Source organism: Hesperophylax consimilis, chromosome 23 (genome assembly GCF_061612785.1).
Source record: "Hesperophylax consimilis isolate HC1 chromosome 23, BYU_Hcon_1.0, whole genome shotgun sequence".
NCBI lineage: Eukaryota > Metazoa > Arthropoda > Insecta > Trichoptera > Limnephilidae > Hesperophylax > Hesperophylax consimilis.
Window position 1 is genome coordinate 20,607,833 of NC_142858.1, and position 25,282 is coordinate 20,633,114.

General features: G+C 36.6%; 1 protein-coding gene across 1 annotated transcript in view; it reads right to left on the reverse strand.

The window, feature by feature from the left end:
* fry (microtubule binding protein furry) overlaps positions 1 to 25,282 on the reverse strand; it is a 94,247-nt gene that overhangs the window by 21,885 nt on the left and 47,080 nt on the right. Inside the window, exons 21-41 of the mRNA XM_089645876.1 lie at positions 24,872 to 24,994; positions 24,418 to 24,551; positions 21,716 to 21,820; positions 21,168 to 21,302; positions 20,301 to 20,590; positions 18,964 to 19,105; positions 18,467 to 18,651; positions 17,183 to 17,299; positions 16,916 to 17,085; positions 16,737 to 16,820; positions 15,356 to 15,661; positions 12,567 to 12,733; positions 11,973 to 12,222; positions 11,754 to 11,870; positions 11,563 to 11,669; positions 10,628 to 10,843; positions 9,471 to 9,668; positions 8,366 to 8,674; positions 7,787 to 7,918; positions 1,683 to 2,045; positions 1,318 to 1,392 (exon numbers count right to left, since the gene is read on the reverse strand). Coding sequence (XP_089502002.1) covers positions 1,318 to 1,392; positions 1,683 to 2,045; positions 7,787 to 7,918; positions 8,366 to 8,674; positions 9,471 to 9,668; positions 10,628 to 10,843; positions 11,563 to 11,669; positions 11,754 to 11,870; positions 11,973 to 12,222; positions 12,567 to 12,733; positions 15,356 to 15,661; positions 16,737 to 16,820; positions 16,916 to 17,085; positions 17,183 to 17,299; positions 18,467 to 18,651; positions 18,964 to 19,105; positions 20,301 to 20,590; positions 21,168 to 21,302; positions 21,716 to 21,820; positions 24,418 to 24,551; positions 24,872 to 24,994 — 3,725 coding nt within the window. The remainder of the gene's footprint in view (positions 1 to 1,317; positions 1,393 to 1,682; positions 2,046 to 7,786; positions 7,919 to 8,365; positions 8,675 to 9,470; positions 9,669 to 10,627; positions 10,844 to 11,562; positions 11,670 to 11,753; positions 11,871 to 11,972; positions 12,223 to 12,566; positions 12,734 to 15,355; positions 15,662 to 16,736; positions 16,821 to 16,915; positions 17,086 to 17,182; positions 17,300 to 18,466; positions 18,652 to 18,963; positions 19,106 to 20,300; positions 20,591 to 21,167; positions 21,303 to 21,715; positions 21,821 to 24,417; positions 24,552 to 24,871; positions 24,995 to 25,282) is intronic.

Sequence of the window (25,282 nt, forward strand, 5' to 3'; positions counted from 1 at the left end):
ACGCTCGTTGTATTCTACGTGTTCACAGATGGCGTTAATTAATTAATTTTGTTTAAATACGCTTTTGCAAGGTATTGCTTTACAGTATTAAGACAAATTATTTGTTTGCGCCCTCATATACGCAATATGAATATGAATAAATAATTTTGTCCATAAAAAAACTCAATTCTATCGAGAAAGGCATACAAATACAATATTGGATTGAATCATCGGTAAAATATTGTATTTGTGTGCCTTTCTCGAAAGAATTAAGTCTTTAAACGAACAAAACTATTGATTCATATTCATATTGCGTATATACGGGCGCAAACAAATGATTTGTCTTAATATTGTAAAGCAATACCTTGCAAAAGCGTATTTAAACAAAATTAATTAATTAACGCCATCTGTGAACACGTAGAATACAACGAGCATTGCGTTTAACCTTAATAAGAGATTACTTTAATAATAATCGATTTGAATCACAAAATATAAATAAATATTGAAAAGTAAAAGATATTTAGGACGGGTTGTTTCACAGAATTTGTACAATTCATCAAATTTCAAAGTCGAGTTTCATGTTCTGCGAAGGTTCTATTCAAGTTCTGTCATTATTTCAGTTTAGTGATACAACTGGATATAACAACAGAACTTGAATAGAACCTTCACAGAACTTGAAAGTCAACATTGAAATTTGATAAATTGTTCAAATTGAGTTAAACAACCCATCTTAACAATTTATGTTCGGAATAAGTCTGTTTTGCAAGATAATCTTGGAATAATCCTATTTTGCAACAAACTGTTCCGAAATTAGCTGATTTTGAAAAGCCAACACAACTGACAGCAACTTTCATACAAATCAACTAGGCAGCCATTGCTATGTTTCTATTGGCTAAAATGGAATAAGCCTGTATTGATAGCGAAATTGGATGGAATAAAACAATTTTTGTAAGAAGTTATTTTTCTAAGGGAGTTAGTAGCTTTTGCAACATCGTATTGCAATAGTATATTTAGAAAATATAGGATTCACAGGTAAAATTTGATCAAAATTGGAAATAAGTCAGTATTGCAAAAATACCCCTCAAATGAAGTTTGTCTTATATATTTTACCAAAATTTAGTCGTGAAGGCATCTTTTAAAAGAAATATGTTTTTCTAACGTGATTGGTGATGTAAAACAATATTGGAATTCACCTATGACTTGATTTACCTTAGAATATATAGTGGATATTAGGTCATCCTATGTGGCAGCATCAAGTGTAAAGAACAGGTTATTATAGACAAGACCAACAAATAGACAGTAAGTTTAAGGAGCGACAGAGCCAACATCAGTACTTACAGATGGGCTCTTCGGCAGGCCGACCCTTTGGCCGCATGTGGTGAGGAGGTTCACGAGACACTCTCGGACACGAGCCTGGAAAATAAATGTCATTAATTAAAAAATTTGTATTACATATAAATTATGAAAATTGTAGAATTATCACTTTAATTCTTTACTCCTTTTTTCAAAAGATCTTCATATGATTCAAAAGATCTAAGGTTCATAGACCCTAACCGAGCTTGTATAACTCACAGAATTGGTATAAAATTATGGCGATATTAGTAAACAAATGTCCATGAAATACAAGTATAAATCTTACAAAGAAATGTTTATAAAATGATAGTCAAAATGTGAAAAACTGAACAACAAGGAATAAGAAATACCTGGGACATCCAGGGGCGCTTCCATCCGCTGATGTTGGTATTGTCAGCAGGGGACAGTGACATGGAGCGGCGTGGCGAGTGGCAAAGCACGCTTTCAGGTGCGGCAGCCTCTCCTGAGTCCTCCGTCCCGACGCTGGACACACTGCTGGGGCCCATTTCCTCGCCCATTAAAAGCCCCACACTGGATACCGTCCCGCTGACGGAGCTGGGCCCGCTGCCAGCTGTGGAACCACTTTTCTCTGGAGTCAGATTCATGCTGGCAAGTGAGTTGGGGCCTGTGCTGCCCTTAGCAATGTACTTGCGCCCTATGACCGGAGTTTGCGACAGGTCAAATGTGAAGTCCATTGTGCGTCCTGGTAGTTCCTAGAATTATAAAACATTTAAATATTCTTGACCACCTGCTAATCTCCTACTGTTTCCCTCCAGTTCTTTTCTCCAAGCTACGGTGTTTGCCTCCACACCATCTAGCCACCTGGCTTCCAAATACTTCTTATTATATTTTTATTTATTAATTTTCGGGAAATCAACAGTTTATATTTATTTCAGTTTGTACATAAGTATTATAAAGCCAAAATAAAACCAATTATGGATTTCCTCTTTGTGACTTTACCTCCACTGAGACAGCATAATGGGAATAAGCAAATTAAATTTATAAGAAAGCAATATGAATTAAAAAAATTTATACAAAACTAAAGATTATATAAAACGAAAAATTTACAAAACAAAACATTTATAGCCATGGAGAGAGGTTGTAGATACACATAAATCAAATCATAATAGAAATATAAACAATAGAGACAACATTATTCACAAACCATCAGAGAAATATTCTTTTATGGACTTCTTGTATTAGGTAAGTTCGCAACTGAAAATATCCACCTTGGATAATATTTTTTATTTTATTTTATTTTATTAACGCCTAGAAGGCTTTTACATATACATGTTATGGGTTTTGTTGTTCAGTAGCATTATAAAATATTTTAATTACATAGCATAATAAATTGAGTATGAACTTACATAACAATGTGTAGGGTTATTGTTATGGTGTTATTATTTTATAAACATAAGCAAGCAAAGTTTATTGTACAAAGTACGTCGGTTGAATTTTTTACAGAACATAGGTTAAACTAATACATAAACTTGAGAAAAATATAACAGATATAGGTAGGTAGTTAAGTAGATACAATTCAAATATATAGTTACGGTGTTATTGGAATTTGGACAATGAGTTCGATAAGTTTATATAAATATAGTGTAGTTACAAGAGTACAATAATGTAAGTAGGTAATACACACAAGACAGGTAAGTTTGTTATTATTATTATAAAGATAAACACTACAGTTTGTTGTAAACCATCTTTGTAATCATCAATCTTTATTTTGCCCGATTGGGAATTTTACAAAACAAAGCTTAGTTAATGAAACAATAAAATATGCGTTTGAAAAAAAATTATGAATCTGTTACAAACATTCTAGTATACTGTATTTTAGTTTGTATACTGATTGATGATGATAAACATCAATTGAGCTATACTTATTACCGAGTATGAGAAGTCTTTGAATAGGTGAGTTTTGAAAATAATTGTTAGCAGATATGGGAACATTATATAGAGCGGTCTGCCGAGTATCGCGCGTAGGTACACGGAGCGATATAAGACTCGTCAAATCAATGGCGTCCAGTCTGCCATTCGAAATTTTGAAGAGAGATACTAAGTCGCACACTGTGCGTCTCAATGATAAATCGGTTAAATTTAATAAGTTCATGAGGAAAGTGTAATTAAGATATTCGTTTGGGATTCCTAATTTATAATTAATAAATCGCAGAAATTTATGTTGCACTCTTTCAATTTTTAATTGGTGAATCTTATAAAATGGAGACCAGATTGTTGAGTTATACTCTAGATTACTTCTAACTAAACCAGTGAATAGCAGTTTGAAGGAATTTATTAATTTAAAATCTTTCGTTGTCCTTAATATAAAACCCAAACATTTCATGGCCTTGTTGGTTATTTCGTTTATATGAGGAACAAATGTTAGTTGCCTGTCAAAAATAATACCAAGATCCTTAATATTCTCAACTCTTTTTAGGAAAATGTTGTTGATGCTATATTGATGCGTAATGGGATTTTTGATTCGGGAAAAAGTTATCGTTTGACATTTATCAATATTGAGAAATAGTTCATTGTGGGTGCACCACTCTTGTAGCCTCACAAGATTAAATTGTAGTACGTAACAGTCATGAATATTTGTAATGGTTTTATAAATTTTGAGATCATCTGCAAATAAGAGAATCATGACTCCATCAAAAACCGTAGTTATATCATTGATAAACAATAAAAATAGTACTGGTCCTAAATGAGACCCCTGTGGGACGCCGGTAAAGACTTCGAACTGGTGTGAATAGTGTGAGTTGAGTTTAACACATATTTTTCTTTTATGCAGATAACTCTCAAACCATCTCAAAATATTCCCTGTTATTCCAAGGGCACTAAGTTTATGTATGAGAATTTTATGTGAGACTTTGTCGAATGCCTTACTAAAGTCAGTATACACTACGTCTGTTTGAAGACGCTTTTGCATTGTATTAAATAGGTATTCCTGATAGATCATCAAGTTTGTAAAAGTAGATCTTTTTGCCATGAAACCATGTTGACGATGTGAAAGAACTTTGTTAATCTCAGGCGAGAGTTTAGAAAGCAGAGCAGATTCAAATAGTTTAGGGATTGACGATTGGATACATATAGGTCTATAGTTAGAGATATCTGATCTATTTCCTTTCTTAAAGATTGGAAATAGAAAACTGGTTTTCCATTTTTGTGGAAAGGTACCAATTTTTAGAGACAAGTTAAAAAGTTTAGTTAGAGGTAATGTTAAAACTGATAAGCATTTTGATAAGAAAATTGGAGGAATGTTATCGGGACCAGCCGATTTATTAATATCAAGGGATTTTAATTTAGTTCTAATATCGCTTTCTTTGAATATACATTGGCTAAAATCGATCTTGTTGTCATTGTTAGCTGTAGTTGTATCGAATAATGGAGAGTTGTTTGCAGTATCATAGACTTTGCTGAAAAATTCAGCAAACAGATTGACGACTTCTTGGGGGGTATCGGCCATTTTATTATCTAAATACATGTTTGACGGAATACTAGAGTCATTATTATTGAGCATGTTCGCAAATTTATAAATATTCTGAGGATTAGCTGCTGCCAATTCTTCGCAGTTTTCGATACACCTTTTGTAACATAACTTGGACATATTTTTAGTTGTCTTTCTTAGTTCACAAAATTTTACATAATCTTTAGGATCACATGACGATTTATAAACTTTATGAGCAATTTTTTTGTCTCTAATTATTTTGATAAGGTCGTTGCTAAACCATTTTGGGTAGTTGTGCACAGTGATTTTAGTGACGGGTACAAACAATTCAATTGCATTATTTAAAATTAAGTAAAATTTGTCTACCATTACATTTAGGTTTTCTTCAAAGTCAAGAAAGTTCCAGTCAGTAGACAATAGAAGATTTGTGATTTGCTTAAAATCAGCTTTGAAAAAGTTTAATTTTGTTGATGGAGATGGATTTTTTTCTATTTTTGAACTGTAGCATTCGATCGTTAAAGGAGGGTGATACTTGTCGATTGGGAGAATATCTTCAGCAGATGCGGATACTTTTACAGAAGAAGAATTGGAAAACACTAGATCGAGAAGACGAGCGTTAACATTGTAGACATAGTTTAACTGCCGGAGACTTAAAAAATTTGACATCTCGATTATATCATGGGAACCATGATCGATGTTGTCCGTGCATGAAGTTTTATTGTTTTCTGTGTCCCACGTTACATTAGGTAGATTGTAGTCTCCTGTTAATATCAAAGTGGCACCTGGAAATTTTCTTCGTATTGTTTCAGCTTCGAGGTAGTGGTCTTTGTATAATTGAGCATCAGAAGAAGGGGGTATATATAAGCAGCCAACAATAATTTTTTCCTTATTGGTAGACACCATGATGAATAGTTGTTCCAGATGAGTGTAGATGCATTTGAGTTTTCTTGAGTTGAATTTCTTATTTACGGATATTAACACACCACCTCCTCTAGTTTTATTGCTATTGCTTCTATCTTGTCTGTACACTGTGTGTTCAAAGAAACCCAATTCCGTAGTATCAATGTTTTTGTTCAGCCATGTCTCAGTGAAAGCGTAAGAATCGTAATCCAGAGTAGGTAAGGTTGATTTCAGGTCCTGTAATTTTGTTCTTAGTCCACGTACGTTTTGATAAAATATTTTTATTTTAGAATTTAGTTTTTTGGGTTCGATTTGACTATCGACGGATTATTATTTATGTATTTTATCGTGATATCCGTTTCACCAGAAGATTTTCTATTTTCCAATTCATTTCTTAGGTCACTCAATGGTTTCCGCTGCATAAATGACTGATCTTGGTAAATACGTATATTATTTTTTAATGCGTGTTTCTTGCTTAGTAGTATTTTCGGCCATTTAGCTTCCGGAAACTCGATTTTAATTCCTCTTGGTTTATCGGCACGCCTTTGACCCAATCTGTAGATTTTCAAGTCAAGATTTAATGTTGACATATCTAAATCTGAAATTATTTTTTTCACTGACACTATGTCGCTATTTATTGATTCAGTCTGAGATAACGATGTATTCTCAGGAATATTATGAATAATCAAATTTTTATCTCTGTAACTTTGTTCTTTGATTTCGGCGAGGATATCACAGACACTCTGAGTTTGTGAAACTGAGGGGGTGCACACATTAGGGGTTGCAGTTTTAAGAGCTGTTAATTCACCCTCAAGATTCGCCATTTTAACAGCCATTTGGCCAATTGTTCCTAATATGTCATTGGTTCTAGGAATAATTTTAGCGATATGTTCTTTCGTGAATTTATTATTGGGATCCATAATCATGTTGGTCAGTAAGTTCACTGCGTCCTTTGCGAGACAAATATATGCCTGAGCATCCATATTAAGAATGGTTTTTGGAAAGAAAAAGTTGTAATTATTTACTTGCAGATGTGGCTAATGGGACAGCCTAGATATCTCAGCGCACTCGGAACCAATATGTTAGTAGGTACTATACTGGCCAATACACTACTCACTGCGGCTTCGGTATAGGTAGATACCCACAAAGTTAACAATAAAAATACTAAATTGTTTGACACTTGGCGTATTCAAATATTAGTTTTGGATTATTATGAGTTGGTTAAGTGTGAATTAAATAATGCACAATGCAAGCTCTTACACTTCGCCACTTCGAGGTACCAAAATTTTACAGTGAATTTCGGTAAAACTCTTTAAATTTAAATATCTTTGTAATGACAATTTTTTGCGTCTGAACAGCAATAATAATACTATGAATCTTCTATTCTAATATGCTATTGTAATTATTGCATAGTCTGTTCAGGCAAGAATTCTGCTTAGAGTTCGTTTTGCATTGATTCACCCTGAACAGGACAGAAGAGTGTGTTGAATGCGCAGGTACATTGAGTTTAATCTTATTTAGCAACTCTGGGCCTTGAATATTATTATTAAATACTTTATACAGGAATAGTGCATCCTTATGATGCCTCCGTACACTCAGTGAATCAATTTTAAAGTATGAAGCTGCCTCTGCATAGTTATTAAATCTTACAAATGACTTGTAACAAAGATATTTTAAGAATTTCTTCATCCTATAGGTTATTTAACCCTTTACAACAGGCTTCATATGAGTGTGAATTTGTCTTGGAAAAAATCCTGACAGAAAATAAATGTTTTTGGAACGGTACCGGTATCAATCGATCGTGGAGGAGCTGTTTATGTGGAATGCCTACACACACACGTGTTTCAACCAGTTAGTTGCCCAACCCTATGGAATCATAAATAAGAGCTATACTAGTGTTACTCTACGGTAATGGAGTTACTTAGGGTATTGTAAATAGTTCAAAGTTGAGGTTCAAATTATTCCTACTGCCTGTTAAGAAGCCTTCTGAGCTCATTGTATCTATCACAATAAAGTTCAAGTGTTTTGTTGTGCCGGAGTTTTATTTAAATAGTTGTAGACTGGAGACAACGTCGAAAGGGCGGGATGTTGATTTGTTTTACATACCTTTTTGATTTGCAGTTCAGTGTCCATCATGGAGGTGGTGTTGGTGTCCCAGTGGGGCGGCACCACCAATGTGGAACAGCGTGTTACCACCAACTTCAGGATCTTCATCGCTTCCTTGTAGTTGTTCCCTCCCTAAAACACAAATTACAAATTGAAACAAACTTCACACGGCTGCAAAAGGCTAACATTTTGCCAGTGCTTGAAGCAAGTACAGTAAAACCTGCTTTTACTTTAGGTGTATCCTTTTATCAATACTTTATAGAAGATTGGAAGTTAGCTATTGGGCCACATGTGATGGTTTCCTGTAGCCTTCCTCATCTCATGTTCACATATTTCAATACGGCGATATTAAATATAATACGAGTTTTTAATTTAATGTGATTTACATCAAAACAAACACGTCTACAGCTCAACAGTAATGGTACTGATTTTATTTTATTGACTCTATTTGAAGTGTACAGATATCGGTGTAGTAATATCTGACAGAGCCTAGTTCACCAGGACAGTAGGAGCAGGGTTCACAATCCTCAGAGATAGAACAGCGATTAAAAAGAAGCGAGAAAGAAAATAGCCACTCACGTCAATGAACTTGGCGATGACGCGCAGCAGATCGGCGTTGATGGGTTGCGACATGCTGGTGTTGAGGTCGATGTAGTGCAGCATGCAGTGCAGGATTGAAAGCACGGGCAGCTGTAGGCACGGTGCACCGCGCTCGAGCACCTCCACCAGAAAGGCCAACATCTGCAGCGACAGGTGCGCGTAGGTATCCCACAGGTATTTCACCACACACTTGGTCCACTGGAAGCTCTCCTTGCTGAAGGTGCGGCGGCTGTACAGTGTCATCACCGTGGCCAAGTTCTCCAGCTTCTTGCTTTTTTCCACCGACACCTAATGAAACATCACATTGATTAGTACTCTTCAGTGCTCAAATTGACTTCTGCTATAGTTTAACTTCTTTATTGTTGGCAACAAGCAAGCGATTATATCGCCATTCTTCAGGCAAAAGTCAACAAACCCTGTATACAAAACAATTTTGGAAACAAATTCCTATTTGATTGCCTTTAAAGTGCACATAATCATTATCAAGTAAGGTAGATTCAATTTATAAAATGTACATTGTATAAATTTTAAAAAGATACAAACCTAATTTTACCTTCACATTCCATGTTTCTGAGGTTGGTGAATTTTGTTGATGAATGTAAATAATATTAGGCACCTGCTTTATTTTTAAAGTGTTATATCCCGCCATCATTTTTACCTATTTATTTTTTAATAAAACGGAGACAGTTTACATAGTTCCTCTCAGGCCACCTCATTCCTTTGACAGTAACCCGGTACCTTTGATTAAGTTTACCGGGGTTGTCTTTGGTTATTCATAGGTGAATTGGAGTCTCTTGATCCATTTCATATTTCCTGCATCTTTTGGTATTTTCCACTCCCAACAACTGCATGTGTCTCCTGAGGTGGCAGTGTCCCGTTAGTAGTTCTACTAGTAGAGTGCACTATCCATATTGAATAGTTGTCTTTGTTACTTAAATAACACGCGACTCTTATTTATCCAATAAAATAATTGTTACTATTTATTTATTGATTTGATACTGGCACTGAGAGTTCCGATGTTCTTCACTTTCTGTCAAACGTCTCATGAGGTAAGGATGAGAGTTCCCAATAGAGTTGTGCGTACCTGGGCAATGTGGTGGGCAGCCCTGACGCAGGTCTCGTTGGCGTCCTCGTAGTGCAGCAGCATGTAGGGCAGCAGGGCCACCACGTTCATGGGGAAAGCCAGACACTGGGTGGGGTCGATCACGCTGAGCTCCAGAAGCGGGGTCAGCTCCGTTAGCAGACCCACCACGGGCTCGTAGGTGGTTGGGTGGGTGCAGCCCTGGAACACAACCAAATATCAACAGAAAGAAATCATACATATACTATTCCAACAACAAGAACCTCAATGGCGCAGTCACAATTTAATTTTCTTGCTCCTAAAATCTTCAACAATTTACCAATAGAAATAAAGTCAATTGCCAAATACGACAGTTTCAGGAAGGCGCTTGGGGATTTCTTGATGAGTGAGTGGGATAGTGTCGGTAACCTGCTTCTCGTACTCAGATAGAGGTGTATATATTGTTTACATGTGTGAGGAATATGATACATGTATGTAAGTATATGTATGTTGTGTATGTGTATGTATATGTATATGCATATATACATGTATGTATGTATATATACTTGCGTGTGCATGTGTATGTATGTACATATGTGTACTATTTTATATATTTGTCTATATTTTATAGAAAACTTTGTGAGTTATTGAAAACATTTTTTTTACCAAATTTTTTTATTTTATTATTCTACCAAAATATGTTTACACTAGACGTAAATTCTAACTAACCATTCCTCCATTGGGCACCATGAAACAGGCAGCTGCCTAGTATGGTGTTCTAATGTATCTTCTCTAAATAAATTTATTAATCATGTAACATGTACTTATAAATAAAAAAATACATACTAATTTTGGTTATCTGTGATGTGCATTATACCTGTGTGAAATTATTTATGTTAAATGATCTCAAATTTGCTTTGAATGTAATGCTTAAGTGTCATTTTCGAAATTGAAAACTTCAAAGTTGTGTCAGCGTCACTGCTTTCCTGACATTCAATACCCTCTATTACTCCTTGTTACCTCCCGTTACTACTATGGCCACACCCTCCCCTTGGATCTCTCCAGCACCCCTAGTGTGGCAATATCGCCCACTTTGGAGGAATCTGCTTTAGAAAGCCATGTTTTCTTCACTTTGGTATCAGATATGTCTGGAAGCTTCTTTAGCATTAGCATGTGGTTACCTTGAGCAGCAGGGCGTGCAGACCGGGGAAGTTGGGCCAACGCAGTTGAGACTGGAGGCGGTCTACGCGGTCGCGTGCGTCAGGCCGGTCCAACGGTAGACGGTGCATGACACGCGACAGCAGTCCCACACCTAGCAGGAACTCGTGTTCGTAGTCCGACTCCAGCAACGACACTCCCACCCAGAACAGCGTGGACAGGATGGTTAACTTGTCGTCCTAAAATCATAATATTACAAATTTTCAATCAATTTAGTGGCCTCACGTTTGGAACTGAAAGACGCTTAAGAAAGCTTAATCTTAATTTTCTTTGGTGACACAGGAATTAAGTACCAGTCTTGAAAAGCTGAGCCTCCCCTACGAAAAACAATGAACCATATAATGGTCCGATGCTCCGTAGGTAACCCCCTTTGTATTTGGACTTAACAGAATTTAATACTTCGTTTGTGTGAAAGCACTAAAAAATTTTTAAAAAATCAAAAAATAAAATTTTTTAAATCTGACTAATTTATAAGAAATGGGAAAGAACTTGTATGCTCGTTTATTTAGTTGGCCACAACAATCAGTAAAAGATGATAATAAGTGGCTATCTTCAAATATTCAATGGACACTATTCATTACTGAACTTGAAACACTACATACAGCCTACCTTTGGTGACACAGCAATGCACGGCATCAATGAGCATATTTATATGTTCAAATCAGTGGGTAAGACAATGATTTTCTTCAGCGATTTATTTACATTTTTGTTTCCAATACATATATGTAACACTGTAAAATTGTACATTATAAATTTTATCAAATTATTATATCTCTTCACTGGAAATATTTGGACCAAGCAGACAATTTCATTGGCAAAAAACTGATTAGGGCAATTACATTTCTTATTATGAGAGATTAATTTGGAAAAAAACAACAAGTTGTATTCTGAAACCTACCTGAGTAGCAGAGTCTCCAAGCATCTTCAGCGACTGGGCAGAACGGGAGCGACAAAGGTTTGGACAAATCTTGCTATTCAGTTGCTCGGCACATCCTCTGCCTCTTTCTGGAATAAGCCGTTAAACCATGAGAAATGAACAAGTAATCGATGAAGGAATCATTAAAATTCATTAGTTTTACTTTTGTTTACCTTTGTTGTCATTGGGCGAGGATTGTGCGTTCTTCCTCATGCAGTAGGAAACGGAGTAGCTAGTGCTCCGAGTGTGGTTTGTCATGCAACCTCCACAGCCACCCGGAGACCGTTTTCCTGCAAATAGATATTTCATTAAGAAAGCAGCGCAGATCCCCCTCTAGAACTTATTTTAAATGATTAAATGTTGAAAAAGTGCATTATAAATAAGAATCATACCTCCAGAAGATAGCATGTTGCCCTGAGCATCCTTGTTATTGAGGTTGGGGGTAGACTTGAATATTTCCCTCATGAAGTCAAGGGGCCTGAAGTTTGATTCCAGAGAGTCCACAGCCGCCTCAAGGGTCAGTAGTAACTCGGTGACGTATCCTTGCATGTCCTCCCCTTGCTCAGCCACGGTCTCGACGAGACGAGAGAGGATATCAGACACCATACGACCTGTCATGGCCACGCCAATGAATCTGAACACCTGCAAGAATATCAAATCGTAAATACCCTGAAATCAATCATTCAACACACAATCGCTTTAGTTCATTTTCATGTTCGCAAAGTCGCAAGTAATCGCTAGTTTTTACAAAACAATAACACCTCTTCTTGATTTGTTGCCACCACATATTATATGTATATGGCAAAAATGAGAAACCAATAAAGTGATGAGATGTAGTGCAAAACTTTCATCGCTAGATTTTACAAAACGATCTTTTCTTATATCTTATTTCTTAGTTGCCACCACACACATATTTATATGACACAAATGAGAAAACGACAATGTGACGAGATGTTGTGCAAAGTGTCAGTGTATGTAGTGCGTACCTGTAGAGAGCGCCCAGCGTAGTGGCGCGAGGAGCAGGAGAGCCCAAGCTGCAGGGCCGTCTGCGCCCAGCGCTCGCTGATGAGAGCATGGGGGAGCGACTCCCGGAACACCTTCAGCACGTGCTGCAGTAATGTGTTCAGTTGGCAACAACTGCGGACACTCCATACTGAAACAACACATTTAATCAATAATAAAACGTAAGTAACATTCAATAAGAAATGTCATATTCTAACTCTTTGAGTACTGAACTGTTTAGGAATAATATCTGCCTTTAAATAATTAAATAAATTTCTGTCATGATTTACCAAAAATAATAATGTTAAGCAATTTCGCCCTATCCTATATAGCCAACATTTTATGCAGAATAAAGTAAAAAATCGCCTGTTATACAAATGCAGTGAAACCAAATATAAGGTTCGCAAATGGGAAGTTTTGTTTTATGGTCCCTTCAAGACTGAGATTAAAAAAAATGGCATAATTTATCCCATATGTCTAGTTTCTGGTACCTTAAAAAATTTACGAGTTTCATGGTATGAAAGTAAGAAAGTTATGCTATACCCAATAAAAAGGCAAGAGTAAGAAAATAATTACACACATACAAGTTATAATGCAATGGGTTAAATCAACAATGCTAAATTAAGGCAGATTACAGATTCGCCAGCTTTTGTGTTTCCTTCTCCTAACAACATGGGTGTCTTCAAAACCCATGTTCACTCCTTCTTCTTCTCAAAAAGACCATCCACGCACCATTCCGAAAGACGAAATATGCTGGGAGAAAAATTATTTTCCTCAGGGTCTCATCTATGGAGTTAAAAGACAAAAAAAACTAACAATCCTACAATAAAGGATAGGTAGGTTGGAAACATAAATATTATAAACAATTCGCCAAGTTTCGCCATTTTCAACTTGTATACTTAATAGTTATTACATTTTCATTGGTAGCAAGTATGACTTCATACATAAAATAAATAATGACTATATACATGAAATCACTCCGTTACAAAGCTGTAATAATGGATTTAAAAATGGGTAAAAGTGACTTCCGTAAAACAAGCATCCATAAATTTTCATCAATGCGAAATGCAAAAACTCAAAATAACTCCCGCGCATGGATTTTTTTATGTGACACTTATTTACTAAAAAAATGCCCAACACAAGAAAAGATTTGTTGTGTCCTGTGTTGCAGAACCAAAACATTTATAATACAACGTGTTACCGAATTACTATGATAAGTACCAAAAAAAAATATACATATTGTAAATTTAAGACGCCGCCTGAAGATGTAGTCACAGGTCAATAAAATTTCATGATTTTTCTCATATAGTATAGGATTACTGTTTAAACATATAGGGATTTTTAAAATTAAAAAAAATCACTCCGCCCTAATCATTACATCATTATTATATATGCATACACAAAAATATACAATAACACCCGGGGCACCTAAGCGCACTTGAAGTGAAACAACACAAAACTGCGCTATATAAATGTTATGTTATTATTATTTATTATAATAAATAGGGCAGAAAAATATGATGCTACGCAGTAATGCTGAAATAGCAGGGCTAAGAATGATATTTATTTTAATTTAAAATGATTCTTTTTATATGTACGAAGTTCACATATTATGTTGAAAACCACCTGCAGTACGTTAATACACTATACATTTTATTTTTGCACTGTTGTGCAAACTTTAACATACTATGTTCTTGCTTTATTTTAATCATTTTGACAGTTTATCTCTAGTTAAACATTCACTAATCTGAACCGTTTTAGAAAACGCCATATCTGTAAATATATGTGTATCAATAATAATTATCTAAAGCTATTTAAATCTACGTACAATCTGAGATTTAATAGTAGACAAAAATTGATGGCACTGCAATTGTTTAAATTTTTTCAAATGGCAACACCAAGATAGCTTATACTAAAATGATATAAGTTTAAAAAAGCACATATTTGACTTCAACCATGGTGTTCACATGTTTCTGACGTTTGTACCCGCCGGGTACCGGTGAATCCACTGTGGATTTGCTAGTTGCTCATCGCACTTATCTCGATTTTATGCTATTTTGAACCTAAAAAATGCTTTTAGCACACTAAAATATATTTTATTCGCTCGGATAAGAAAATAATGTATCTTAATATCATTTAGTAACTTGCAAATATATTTATTTATAAAAGCGCATTGCAAAATGATATATTTACGATATTCAAAAGTCATACTAACAATTACAATTCAATTCTTTACAAAGTAAAGTAAATTACCTTTAAAAAGTGGTATGTCTATATGTATATAAGTCATGAAAAGTAATGAAACAAAAACTAGGTTATATAGGTAACTATTGAAGGTGTGTTAAATGATCATTGTGATGAGTTATATATAAAGGACCTTCACAGGAAAGCCTCATATGACATATTTTTATTGTGAAGGTCGCTAATTTAGTTGGTTAATATAATTGAAAAAAATATTTCATACATAGACAATTTATATAATATAATTTATAACATTAGAAAGAAAAAACACATTTCTGAATATAAGTAAATAGATATCCTGGGGAAATTATATAGAATTTAAAAAAATATATAAAAATCTGGTAAGACAGTACAATTTACAAAAACTTGTAAGTTATTAAGAAAATAGTATCAGTTCCAAGTCGTATTAATTATTTCCATATGGTTATATTTGTAAGTATTCCCAGTTCTGCATCAACCGCCTCTTTAAAAATGGTTCTATAAAAAATAGCCAAAGAATATATTTTTTTGATAAAATATATTATGTACATACCTTTAGCAGTGATGTCCTCGTAGTTCCAGAGCGGTGTATTGTGCGGCCGTGTGGCGAGGAAGTGTATGAGCGACTTAATGACGTCCGCCGTAGCCATGTCGGGGCCGGGCTGTGGTGCCGGTGGCCCGGTAGCAGAAATGTTCAGCGGCGACTCCTTGGGCGGCTCGATCTCCGCTGTGATGCTGTCTGTGGACTTGTGCGACTCGGGAGCGGCTGGAGTCCTGCTGCTGTTGGAGGGACCGGCCACCGATTCGGGCTCCGCTGTTATGATCACAGGCGGGAGGGAGGGGTAGCCTACACTCTCCACTAAAAAAGTATTACATTATTAGAAACCAAACATTAACCACTTACATAAACAATTTTTTTGTTTTTGTTTTACATTAACCCCACACAGGGGGACCATGAGTAAAATAATTTCCCTCGGGGCCTATATCATCTATAGGGATGCTGTATGGAGGGTCTTTTTATGGAAAGGAAGGAGAGGAGGTTCTGGTATAAGGGGTGGGTAGGAATCTAAAGATCGGTGTGCACATGAGTGACGGACAAATGATCTTTCTCTCCCACTGCGGCACAAGGCGATGGGTCAGGAAAGACCAGTTGGAGAGGTCGGTCTCCCCAAACCAGCCTCTCCTGATCTGGTACGCCACCCAGCTGGTGGGCAGGTGCATCCTGAATACACCTCACCGATGAACCCGGGCACCCCTGCCAAATCACCGGCAGTAGTGAACCACTTGGGGTGACCTATGGCAGAGGTGTTGGTTACACAATTAATGGTTCCCGGAGAAGCGGTACTCAAACCCACCTCCCAAATTGAAGTACATCCCAATTACATGCATTGTATCAAAACACGACATGTGACTGGATAGATTGCGTTGAAATGGCCAGCATTGTAAAGCTTAATATTATGTAACAACAAAAGATCCATTTGAATAAATCATACAATATAATATAATACAATAATATATAATGTTTTGGACAATATTTATATTCAATTCTGTTTCTACTTAGGCATTGAATAAAGAACACAAGAAATACGATGTGGGCGTGTTTTATGTTCCAAAAGTCTTCATTCTTTGCTTAAATATTAAATACAGATTTTGTATGGCTATATACGGTGTCAGGCAGCCTAAGAGAGACAGAGTGCTTACTAAACGGGCTAGAACCAAGTCGGTAGATAGTAAGGTACTAAGTCGGTGGTGAAGTAGGTTTTCATCAATCTACAGATATTTTAATTAGGGCAAAAGCACACCGGGACTGCTTGTTTTTCTTTTTTTATGGTATGGATGGCTAGATTAACATTTCCATAAAATAAAATAAATAAATAATTTACAGGAACAACTATTTCTTTTAAACTTATTTTGAAGAAGAATAAATAATTTACCATCAGACTGCCCCTGACCGTTGTTGACGGTGGATAAATTGGGAATATTTCCTTGCAGATAACTGTCAAACACGAGGTCTGGTTCTGTAATCAGTCATAATACAAAGTTTATTAGATTAAAAAAAGATTTTAAATAAACACACAGAGTTACATACATGAATGTTAAATAGTGTTCTTACCGGTGAATATGTGCACCACCATCTGGAGCGGGGGTATCGGCAGGCCGAGTCCCAGTCGGGAAGTCTGGCTGTTGAGCAGAAGGCGCGCCACCGTCAGGTGGTCGTTGTGCGCTGCCACGGCGATCAGCAGGTTCAGAAGGAGCTGGCGGCAATGGTCATGTACCAGGGCCCTAGAGTGTTCATTATACATAACGATATTAATTTATAAAATCAATACCAATGTTATAAGGGAACCCATTTTATGAATGATGTTTTTGAATTATTTACCTGGTGTGATCCAGACCGAGGAATATAATGTGCAGCATTAGTGGTACGTGAATGGACCAATCCAGTTCTACTCCATCCAACACCACATCACAGAGAAGCATCACCGCTACGTTGCATCTAGGAAATAAATTTTTTATTCATAAATATTAGAGTTATCATTCTTGTCAATGATTAATCCACTCAAGCGATTTAATCATATGTATACATTTACCATATTATTTAATACCATTCCTCAAAATATTAATAGTGAAACATATGAAACTGCTTACTGCGGTTTAAATCCAATGAATCCACCTAGATTTTACCGTTTAACTCATATTTTTATGTTCCATAAATTTGGCATATTATGTCAAGCGATTGCTCAAAAAGTTTTTGCAAACATAGAGTAATATGCCTAAAATCACTCGAGTGGATAGGGGGTTAGGTAACTCTGGATAGGTACTGACAGATTTGACGACATGCACAGTATTTTTTGAGTAATTCGCCGCTCGATTATCTGACAACTTCTATGCTACTGTTATAAGCAAAAAAAATAACTAGGAATTTAAAAAAAAACTCCTAGCTGCCTTTTTGCATATGACGGCATTATAATCCGCTATTATGTACACCATTGGGTTGAGTTATCTTACCCTTACACACTTAATTATAAGAAAATACGTTGTTAAAGGTTTATACTAGATAAGAAATATATTTTTTTATAATTAAATAAAAACATACTATACTATAATTTTTTTTTAATGATAAACTAATGTTTATAACACAAGGTTTTTTATGTATAGCACAAAGGATAACAAATTATTATAAGCAATAAATAGTCGCTTGAAATATCCATACGAATATAAACTATTTTTACTCGGGAGATATTTTCAGGCGACTAATTATTGCTTATAACATTTGTTATATTTTTAATTTTTAGGATATTTTGAGTGTATGCACTATAATCTGCCACTTTCACTAACTGGACAGTTTCCCATTTTAGGGGTGGCTTTATTGAGTAAAGGATAAAAGGATTAAGAAGAACACTAGTCTTGGGTTATTTCAAACTCTATCACATTTAATGACCATTAAAACAGCACGTCCTTTATGCTTAACAGCTGATCATAAATTGATCAAAGGTTGAAACAGATGGAGAAACAGCATTTTGACAGGGACTGTAAATATGCACAAAATTTATAAATGGTTGATTTGATGGTCATCAAATGTGATGTGGTTTAAACCCTAAAGCTACGTAGATTGAGCGAGTAGTAACAAATGAATAAAAGTTGTAGTAAATGTAATATGAACCTGTGGAAGCCAGAGATTGGCTGTGCGCTGTCCGGCAGGTATTCTGTGAGCGGTGCGAAGTAGCCTCCAAACTCGGGCATGGGCAGTGGGTGCGGCTGGGGGTTGTCCGGCTTGCCGTCCATGGGCAGGTTGCTGTGCGAGCCCGTGGGCGTCCGCTGACTGGGGAAGTCGTCAGACGACTGGTTCTAGATCAAAAACCAAAATTAATTAATTGAATTTAAACTATCATGCTGTTTATCTGCTAGAGTCACCCAAGGGGGAAGCCAACTACCCCTGTTTTTCCATGCACTCCACACAGCTTCACAAGAAAAACAGTTAAATTTAAGAATAAGAAATGACTTGAATTTGGCATACAAAATCAAATAGAGTATCTATCAAATGACAAAAATCAGTCACCGTGAAGTCACACCTCACTCGCTGTAGATTTGGTGCGGTTTGTTGGGGTTTATATATTAAAGAATTGGACTGGAGTTCCTCTGTATTAGTATAAAGCTTACCAGAGTGGTGTCCGTATTGGGAGAGCCCGGTTCCTCCATTGTACGCGTGATTGCCGGGGTGAGGGAAGCACGTGCCGGTTTTTCAGCGACCGGTGGCTCGGAGGGACGCACTGAAGACCTCAGCACGCTGTCCGCCTTGGGGCTGCAATAGGCATACAATGTATTCATATAAGACAAGGCTGCCCAACCTTTTTAACAGTTGTGCGAAATTGACGATTTTGAATCACTGGCGGGCCACTAAAATGAGTGCTCCCCACAAAATATTTGAAATCTTGGAACTTCGCTGAGAAAAAATTCCGCGCAGCCAAAAACATCATATGTGATTCCCCACAACAATTTTTCGAATTCCATGGGGCGGGGGGGGTGGCTACAAGATTCCATTTCGGACGCAAAAAATATTATATCAAAATCCGGTGTATTTTTGTTTAAAAAGTAAGTTCAACAGGTTAGATTTTTTCGTCGCTGATTCTCGTTCTGAGTAGCCTAAATAGCAATAAATCGCCTTCGTTGGAAGCACTGGTGACCGCGCGCAAGCTGGATTGTTTGTTTTACTGCGGGCCCGCGACACTTCTTTTTCAAATTGGCGGATTGGCGGGTTTTTTGAAAATGGTTCACCATAAGTGGCCCTATAATTCATTCGCCACATTGTGGCCCGCGGGCCTGGGGTTGGGCAGCCTTGATATAAGAGATGCTTAATAATCTTGTATGATTAAAATGCTATATAGCTCCCTCATCTTTTCACTGTATAGACAGAGGCACTCATAGACTCATAGGCACTCACTTTTCACTGTATAGAAAAGAGGTATAACATAAAAATTTATGTGTTAAATTTAAAAATTCATGATAGTTTAAAAAAAACAATTTTTTTGTGCTTACTGTAAAATTTGATAAATGTAAGTTAAGCTATGAATTAAGCCGTGATGTATGAGTTTTACAGTTTATTTTGATAATCCTTATTAATAATTATTTTATTTTAATATATTTTTTTATTTTAGACAAATTTTACCAAATGCGGTTAAGGTTTATATATAATATTGCCAACAGACGTCACATTCATTTTAGCATAGCAACCATTTTATTAGTCAATTTAATTTAGTAGATAATCAGTGTTCTTTTGATTTCTCTTCAACAATAAACAGCTTGTGACCGAAGCTTCCTTGAGTTTTAATTCACAATCTTGATTGAAGAACATTTAATAGGACAGTCGTCGATGACATGCGTACGATCTCTGCCTGGGACTAGTATTGTCGATGTCATGAAGGATTTATTTTTAACCATGGGTAACTGATACTGTTGATTTATTAATTTATTGATGATTTTGAAATGTATAGACTTACGTTTGCTTGATGGGATCTTCGCCACTGTGTCGTTTGGTGTGGATGGTGCCCTTCTCCACGGTGAGGTCACCGCGTACGCCGGGTTCGCCGCCATTGTGACCACTGCCACCCGCGGTACCCCCGTCGGAGTGCGAGCTCGCCTTGCGCATGCTTGTTAAGCGGTAATACGGTGGCGTCTCTGTGCGCTCGATGAGGCAGTTCAGTGTCTCAACGGTCTGCAGCTCCGTCATCATCTCGTCAAGGAGTCGCTCCGGACGCGAGCGCGCCAGATAGAGCACCACGCGTTTCGCCTGGAGACAATAAACATTGTTAGAATTAGATTCAATCCTAGTCTGTATTGAAACAACAAAATAAGCTTCATTGATTGATTATTAAATCAAAAGCGGTATAGTTGGACTCACGCAAGATCCGTGGTGAGCCATCACCTGTGCATCTTATGTTGTTTTAAAAGAGTATGATATAGAAAGAAGGCATATTCTTCAATTTCTATGGTTTGTTTAAAAACTTTTGACATTCTGGTATTTTCAATCGTTTTTGTTTTCATGTGAGACTTATGAGAAGGAGGATAATCGTGGAAGAATTTAGGTTGATAAACATTCTTTGTCAATGGTGAACGATGGCCCTTTGCTGGAGTTATCTTTATGTAATTTCAAAATAAAAAAAACGACTTGTAAAAACAAAGATTTTTTTACTATAATACATCTATTTTTAATTTACGATCTAGTTGCGCCATCCATTGGGCCGGTAACTAGCGAATTTCAATTTTATTTATTTTTTGTATGACTGAGGATTGAACATTCCTCTCCAAGGACTGTAGTAAACTAAGCCTATTAGAAAAGGGAGAACACTAAAGAAAACTTGACTTACGTAAGGCAACAGTTCACTGGGCGCCATTCCGGAGATGATGATGAGGTACCTCATGATGACTTTGAGGTTGTTAGGCCAGCAGGCACACAGGGTAGCCCACAGTTCCTCTATCTCCTTTGGATGGTAGTCTGAAAACTGAAAATAACAAACAACAGTTGTGAATTTATGTTTATAATTCAAAAACCATCATAACTTTATGTATATATTGAGGGCATTGATATTATTTTTTTATTAAATTATACATATAAATGGATAATATGTTACATAACATTCTTAATTAACTAATTTAATTACTCAGTTAACAGAGAAATATGCTCGGGTTTAACTGGGGAGCCAGTCTATTTACTAATGCTACAGTACAGTATAATTGCTTAAAATATAGTAGGTATGATTACAAAAAATTACCAGTATCTAAAATAACAGAAATATTCGACAACAATGTAACTGGATAAGAGAAAATACATAGAAAATAGCAACAGAATATGTCTGAAATTCATTGGTAAAATACCTGTTTGTTTTGGTTGAAAATATAACATAAGTGTAAATACCTTGGCTGTTATGTAGAAAAGGTTATTCAAAACCATTACGGTTGCTTCAGCAGAGCCCATTCCTTCTCTTCTACCATTTGTTCGTGTCGGCTCAGATGTATAATACTGGGAAAAGAAATTAAATCAAATAAACAGATAATATGTTCAGGAACAACTTATTTTGACCATCAATGTAATATTACATTGAAGAAAATAATACCAATAAATCAAAATGAAACACGAAACAGTACAAGACACAGAAGACAAGAAATCCTGGGTTCAATTCCTAGCTGTGACTGTTATCTTTTTATTTTTCTGTCTTGTTCGGTTTCATGTTTCTTTTTGATTTATTAGTATTATCTTCTTCTTTAATGATAGATAATATGTTCTTAGACTCACAAGGAAAAAGATAGTCAAATATAATTATGTACGTACAATGGTATGTAGGTACATATCGTCGCATTAATTCGTAGACTGCGTAACTCCAAATTTTTCGAAAATACGTTTTTAATGCCATCTGGTGTTAAAATTAGACCCGCATCGACTAGTAAAACTCGAAAATTTAAAAAAAAATTAACCTTTTAGATAAACACAAATTAGGAAACTGCGTAAAATTATGGTGCCATTTTTACTCGCGAATACTTCGTAACTCCTTAATTCAGTATTGGCCGGTGAGCCGTGCACGCTTGTTGTGTTTTTGACTGAGGAAATTTATTTACGGTGTAATAGTTTTACCGTGAAATTAACTGAGATAAGTTGATTAATCAATTTTGAACATTTTATAACCTTAATTTTAATTGTGAAGTCACGAATAGTGTTTTATATCTGTAGTCTAAACTGACGTCTTCTGCACCGTGTGACGCTCTGCCGTAGCTCTCTTGTTTTATGTGCCTCTGCGGTTTCGTAAATACCTAATAGGTCCTTGTTCTGTGATTATCTCTTCTTCAAGGTCACCATCTCTTTGCAAGTGGATCTCCTCCTGATGCATATCCGGATCCGGTTCTTCACTGTCCTCTTCAAACAAACCCAAAATATTTACGGTGGAACGTGCGGCAATTCCATCTCGTCTCTCCTCAGACACAGTCCGTTCTCTGTCAGGCATCTTCCGCGGGTCAAGCACATGTCTTGGTATGCCATCTACTTCGATGTTGTTGACTGAAGTAAGTCCTGTCACCCTTCCATGCACGATGTGCATCTCCCATCTACTGGTTTAACCGCAAGAAGATCGCCCACTTAGAGCTCAGTCAATACTTCCTCTTCTATATTCACTTGCGCAGAAGGGTGTCTCAACGAGTGTGAAGTGTGAACTATACTAGACAGCGCTAATCCTCGATCATCCTGACTTTTTGCAGCCAAAGATTGTACCGAAACACTGCCTGCAGGGGATCGCTTCCACTTCTGGCTGCAGTTCTCTTTATTGTTTGATGATGTCGTTCAACTATACCGTTTCCAGCTGGTCGGTATGCCGCGCAAAATCTTTGACGAACATTCCATCTCTTACACTTATCTGTAACACTGTAGGAACAAAATGCAGTACCATTGTCCATGAGAACTACTTTGGGCGGGCCTCTTTCCCGAAACACTTCTTCCAAATGTCTGATAATCGAAGCCGCATTATCTGACTCGATTTCCCGCCACACGGCAAATCTACTTGGACCGCAATCGATAAATGTGAGTAAACATTTCCTACCGAAATGAGTAACATCAACTGCCAAGCGACTCCAGGTTGTCACAACATTAAGATTACCCGCTTCATGGGATGATGGTGGAGGGTCAATTGTCCTGCATTGTACGCAGGAACGCACGCATCTATCGACGTCCTTTCTTCTCGCCTCGGGATCGACCAGCCGGGCAAGATGAAGCGTTCACTTTACTCCAAAGTGATGCTGAGCATGAAGAGTTTCTACGCTTAAAGCACATGTTTGCTCACCAGTTCCACTTTCAAGTCTCTCCCACCTATCTTCACACTCTGAGGAGTCTCTTTCACAACGTTTCCTGTCATGGCTACTCTTTGCCCGGGTCTTGCAAACCCTAGTAAGTACATCAGTTTTATTTCTACAGGACAACAAGGGTGATCGACAATGTCAGATCAAATTCTTCTACAATCTCCTTCATCAACTCCAAACGTCACTTAACGATCATCTCTGACACGACTACTCCCGGTCAGTGTAGATCTCACCCAGCACAAAACCGTCGCCGAATCTGTAATGATCTCCAGAGTTTGAAGATTTCACTTGAGAGTCAGATTTAATCCCTTAAGGAAGGAAAAGTACCAGCATTTACAAGACTTAAAACAGACATTAGAAAAGAATTACCACTCCTTTAACGATAACCTTCCGCATCATTAAAATGCATCTAAATAGACTGCCTCGACATACACATACATTGTTGTGTTTTATTTTGTAAATGTAAAATTCCTATCTCCCAAATTTTCCGCTAGGTTGTTCATAAAACTGTTCGCAGAAAAGTATGTATCTTTTGTAAAATGCGTATCTCCATTCTCGGTTTTTACGTAAACTTCCTAACTCCGATTTGAAATAGAAAGCCTTAACTTACAAAAGTTTAATGATTGAAAATAAATTTCCAAATATATTTTATGTTCGAAATGTTTTTTCACTACGAGGTTTTTTGTGCCTCCTGTAAAATTTTACATTTGGGAGTTATGCATTCTACGAATTAATGCGACGATATATAGAAGTAAATAAAGTAAAATTTAAAGCTACCTGAAAGTATGACAATGGGTTTGCGGGAGGCACGTTGGGGTCCACCAGCTCAATGTTGACCAGCCAGGGCAGCATGTACTGCGGGAGAAGCTGCCGCACCTCGAAGCGGGCTGTCTGGAATCTGTGGGTTATCTCTGCAAACAAACACCACACATTAAGACGGTATATTCTCGAGCACACAAGAGAAAGTCGACATAGCAGTAGAATAATAATTATTTTACAAGCAATAATTATTTGCCTGAAACACTCATCCACATTGAAAAATCTCCTGATAAAAGATACATGACGCCAATGGGACTTGAACCCGTGTCCTTTCGATTTCCGGTCTACAGCTCTGACCACTGAGCTATGACAGCTTATAGAATAATAATAATTGGATAACTTGTATAGCGCCATTTTTGTGAAAAATACCTCAAAGGTGCTGTAATGTAATGTAGGAGTAACTTGAACAAACCTGAGAACATAGGCATGGTCAGCTCTGGGTGGAGCTGAGACAGCTGGCGCGACAAGTAGAGCTGCGAGCGGCAGTAGGTGGTGGAGAGCAGCACGTCCAGTGTGCCCTTGCCTTGGTCTGCACCTTCAGGGGAACATGCTTAACATTAGGATAGTAGAATTCAAATGATATACCCGTCTGACACGCACTCATAAAAATCTCATTTTGTATTGTGATGAGATACATGATTTAAACAGTGTTAGAAAGAGAGATCACCACGCAACTGAAAATATATATTCATATATCAAAGTTTCCAAATTTATATAAAATAAAAAAAAAAGTGATTTGACAATAACTTTTATAATACTTTTGTTTAATTAAATACGTTTTTAATTTCATGTAAAGTGGTAATTACAAATCCATTTACTTTAA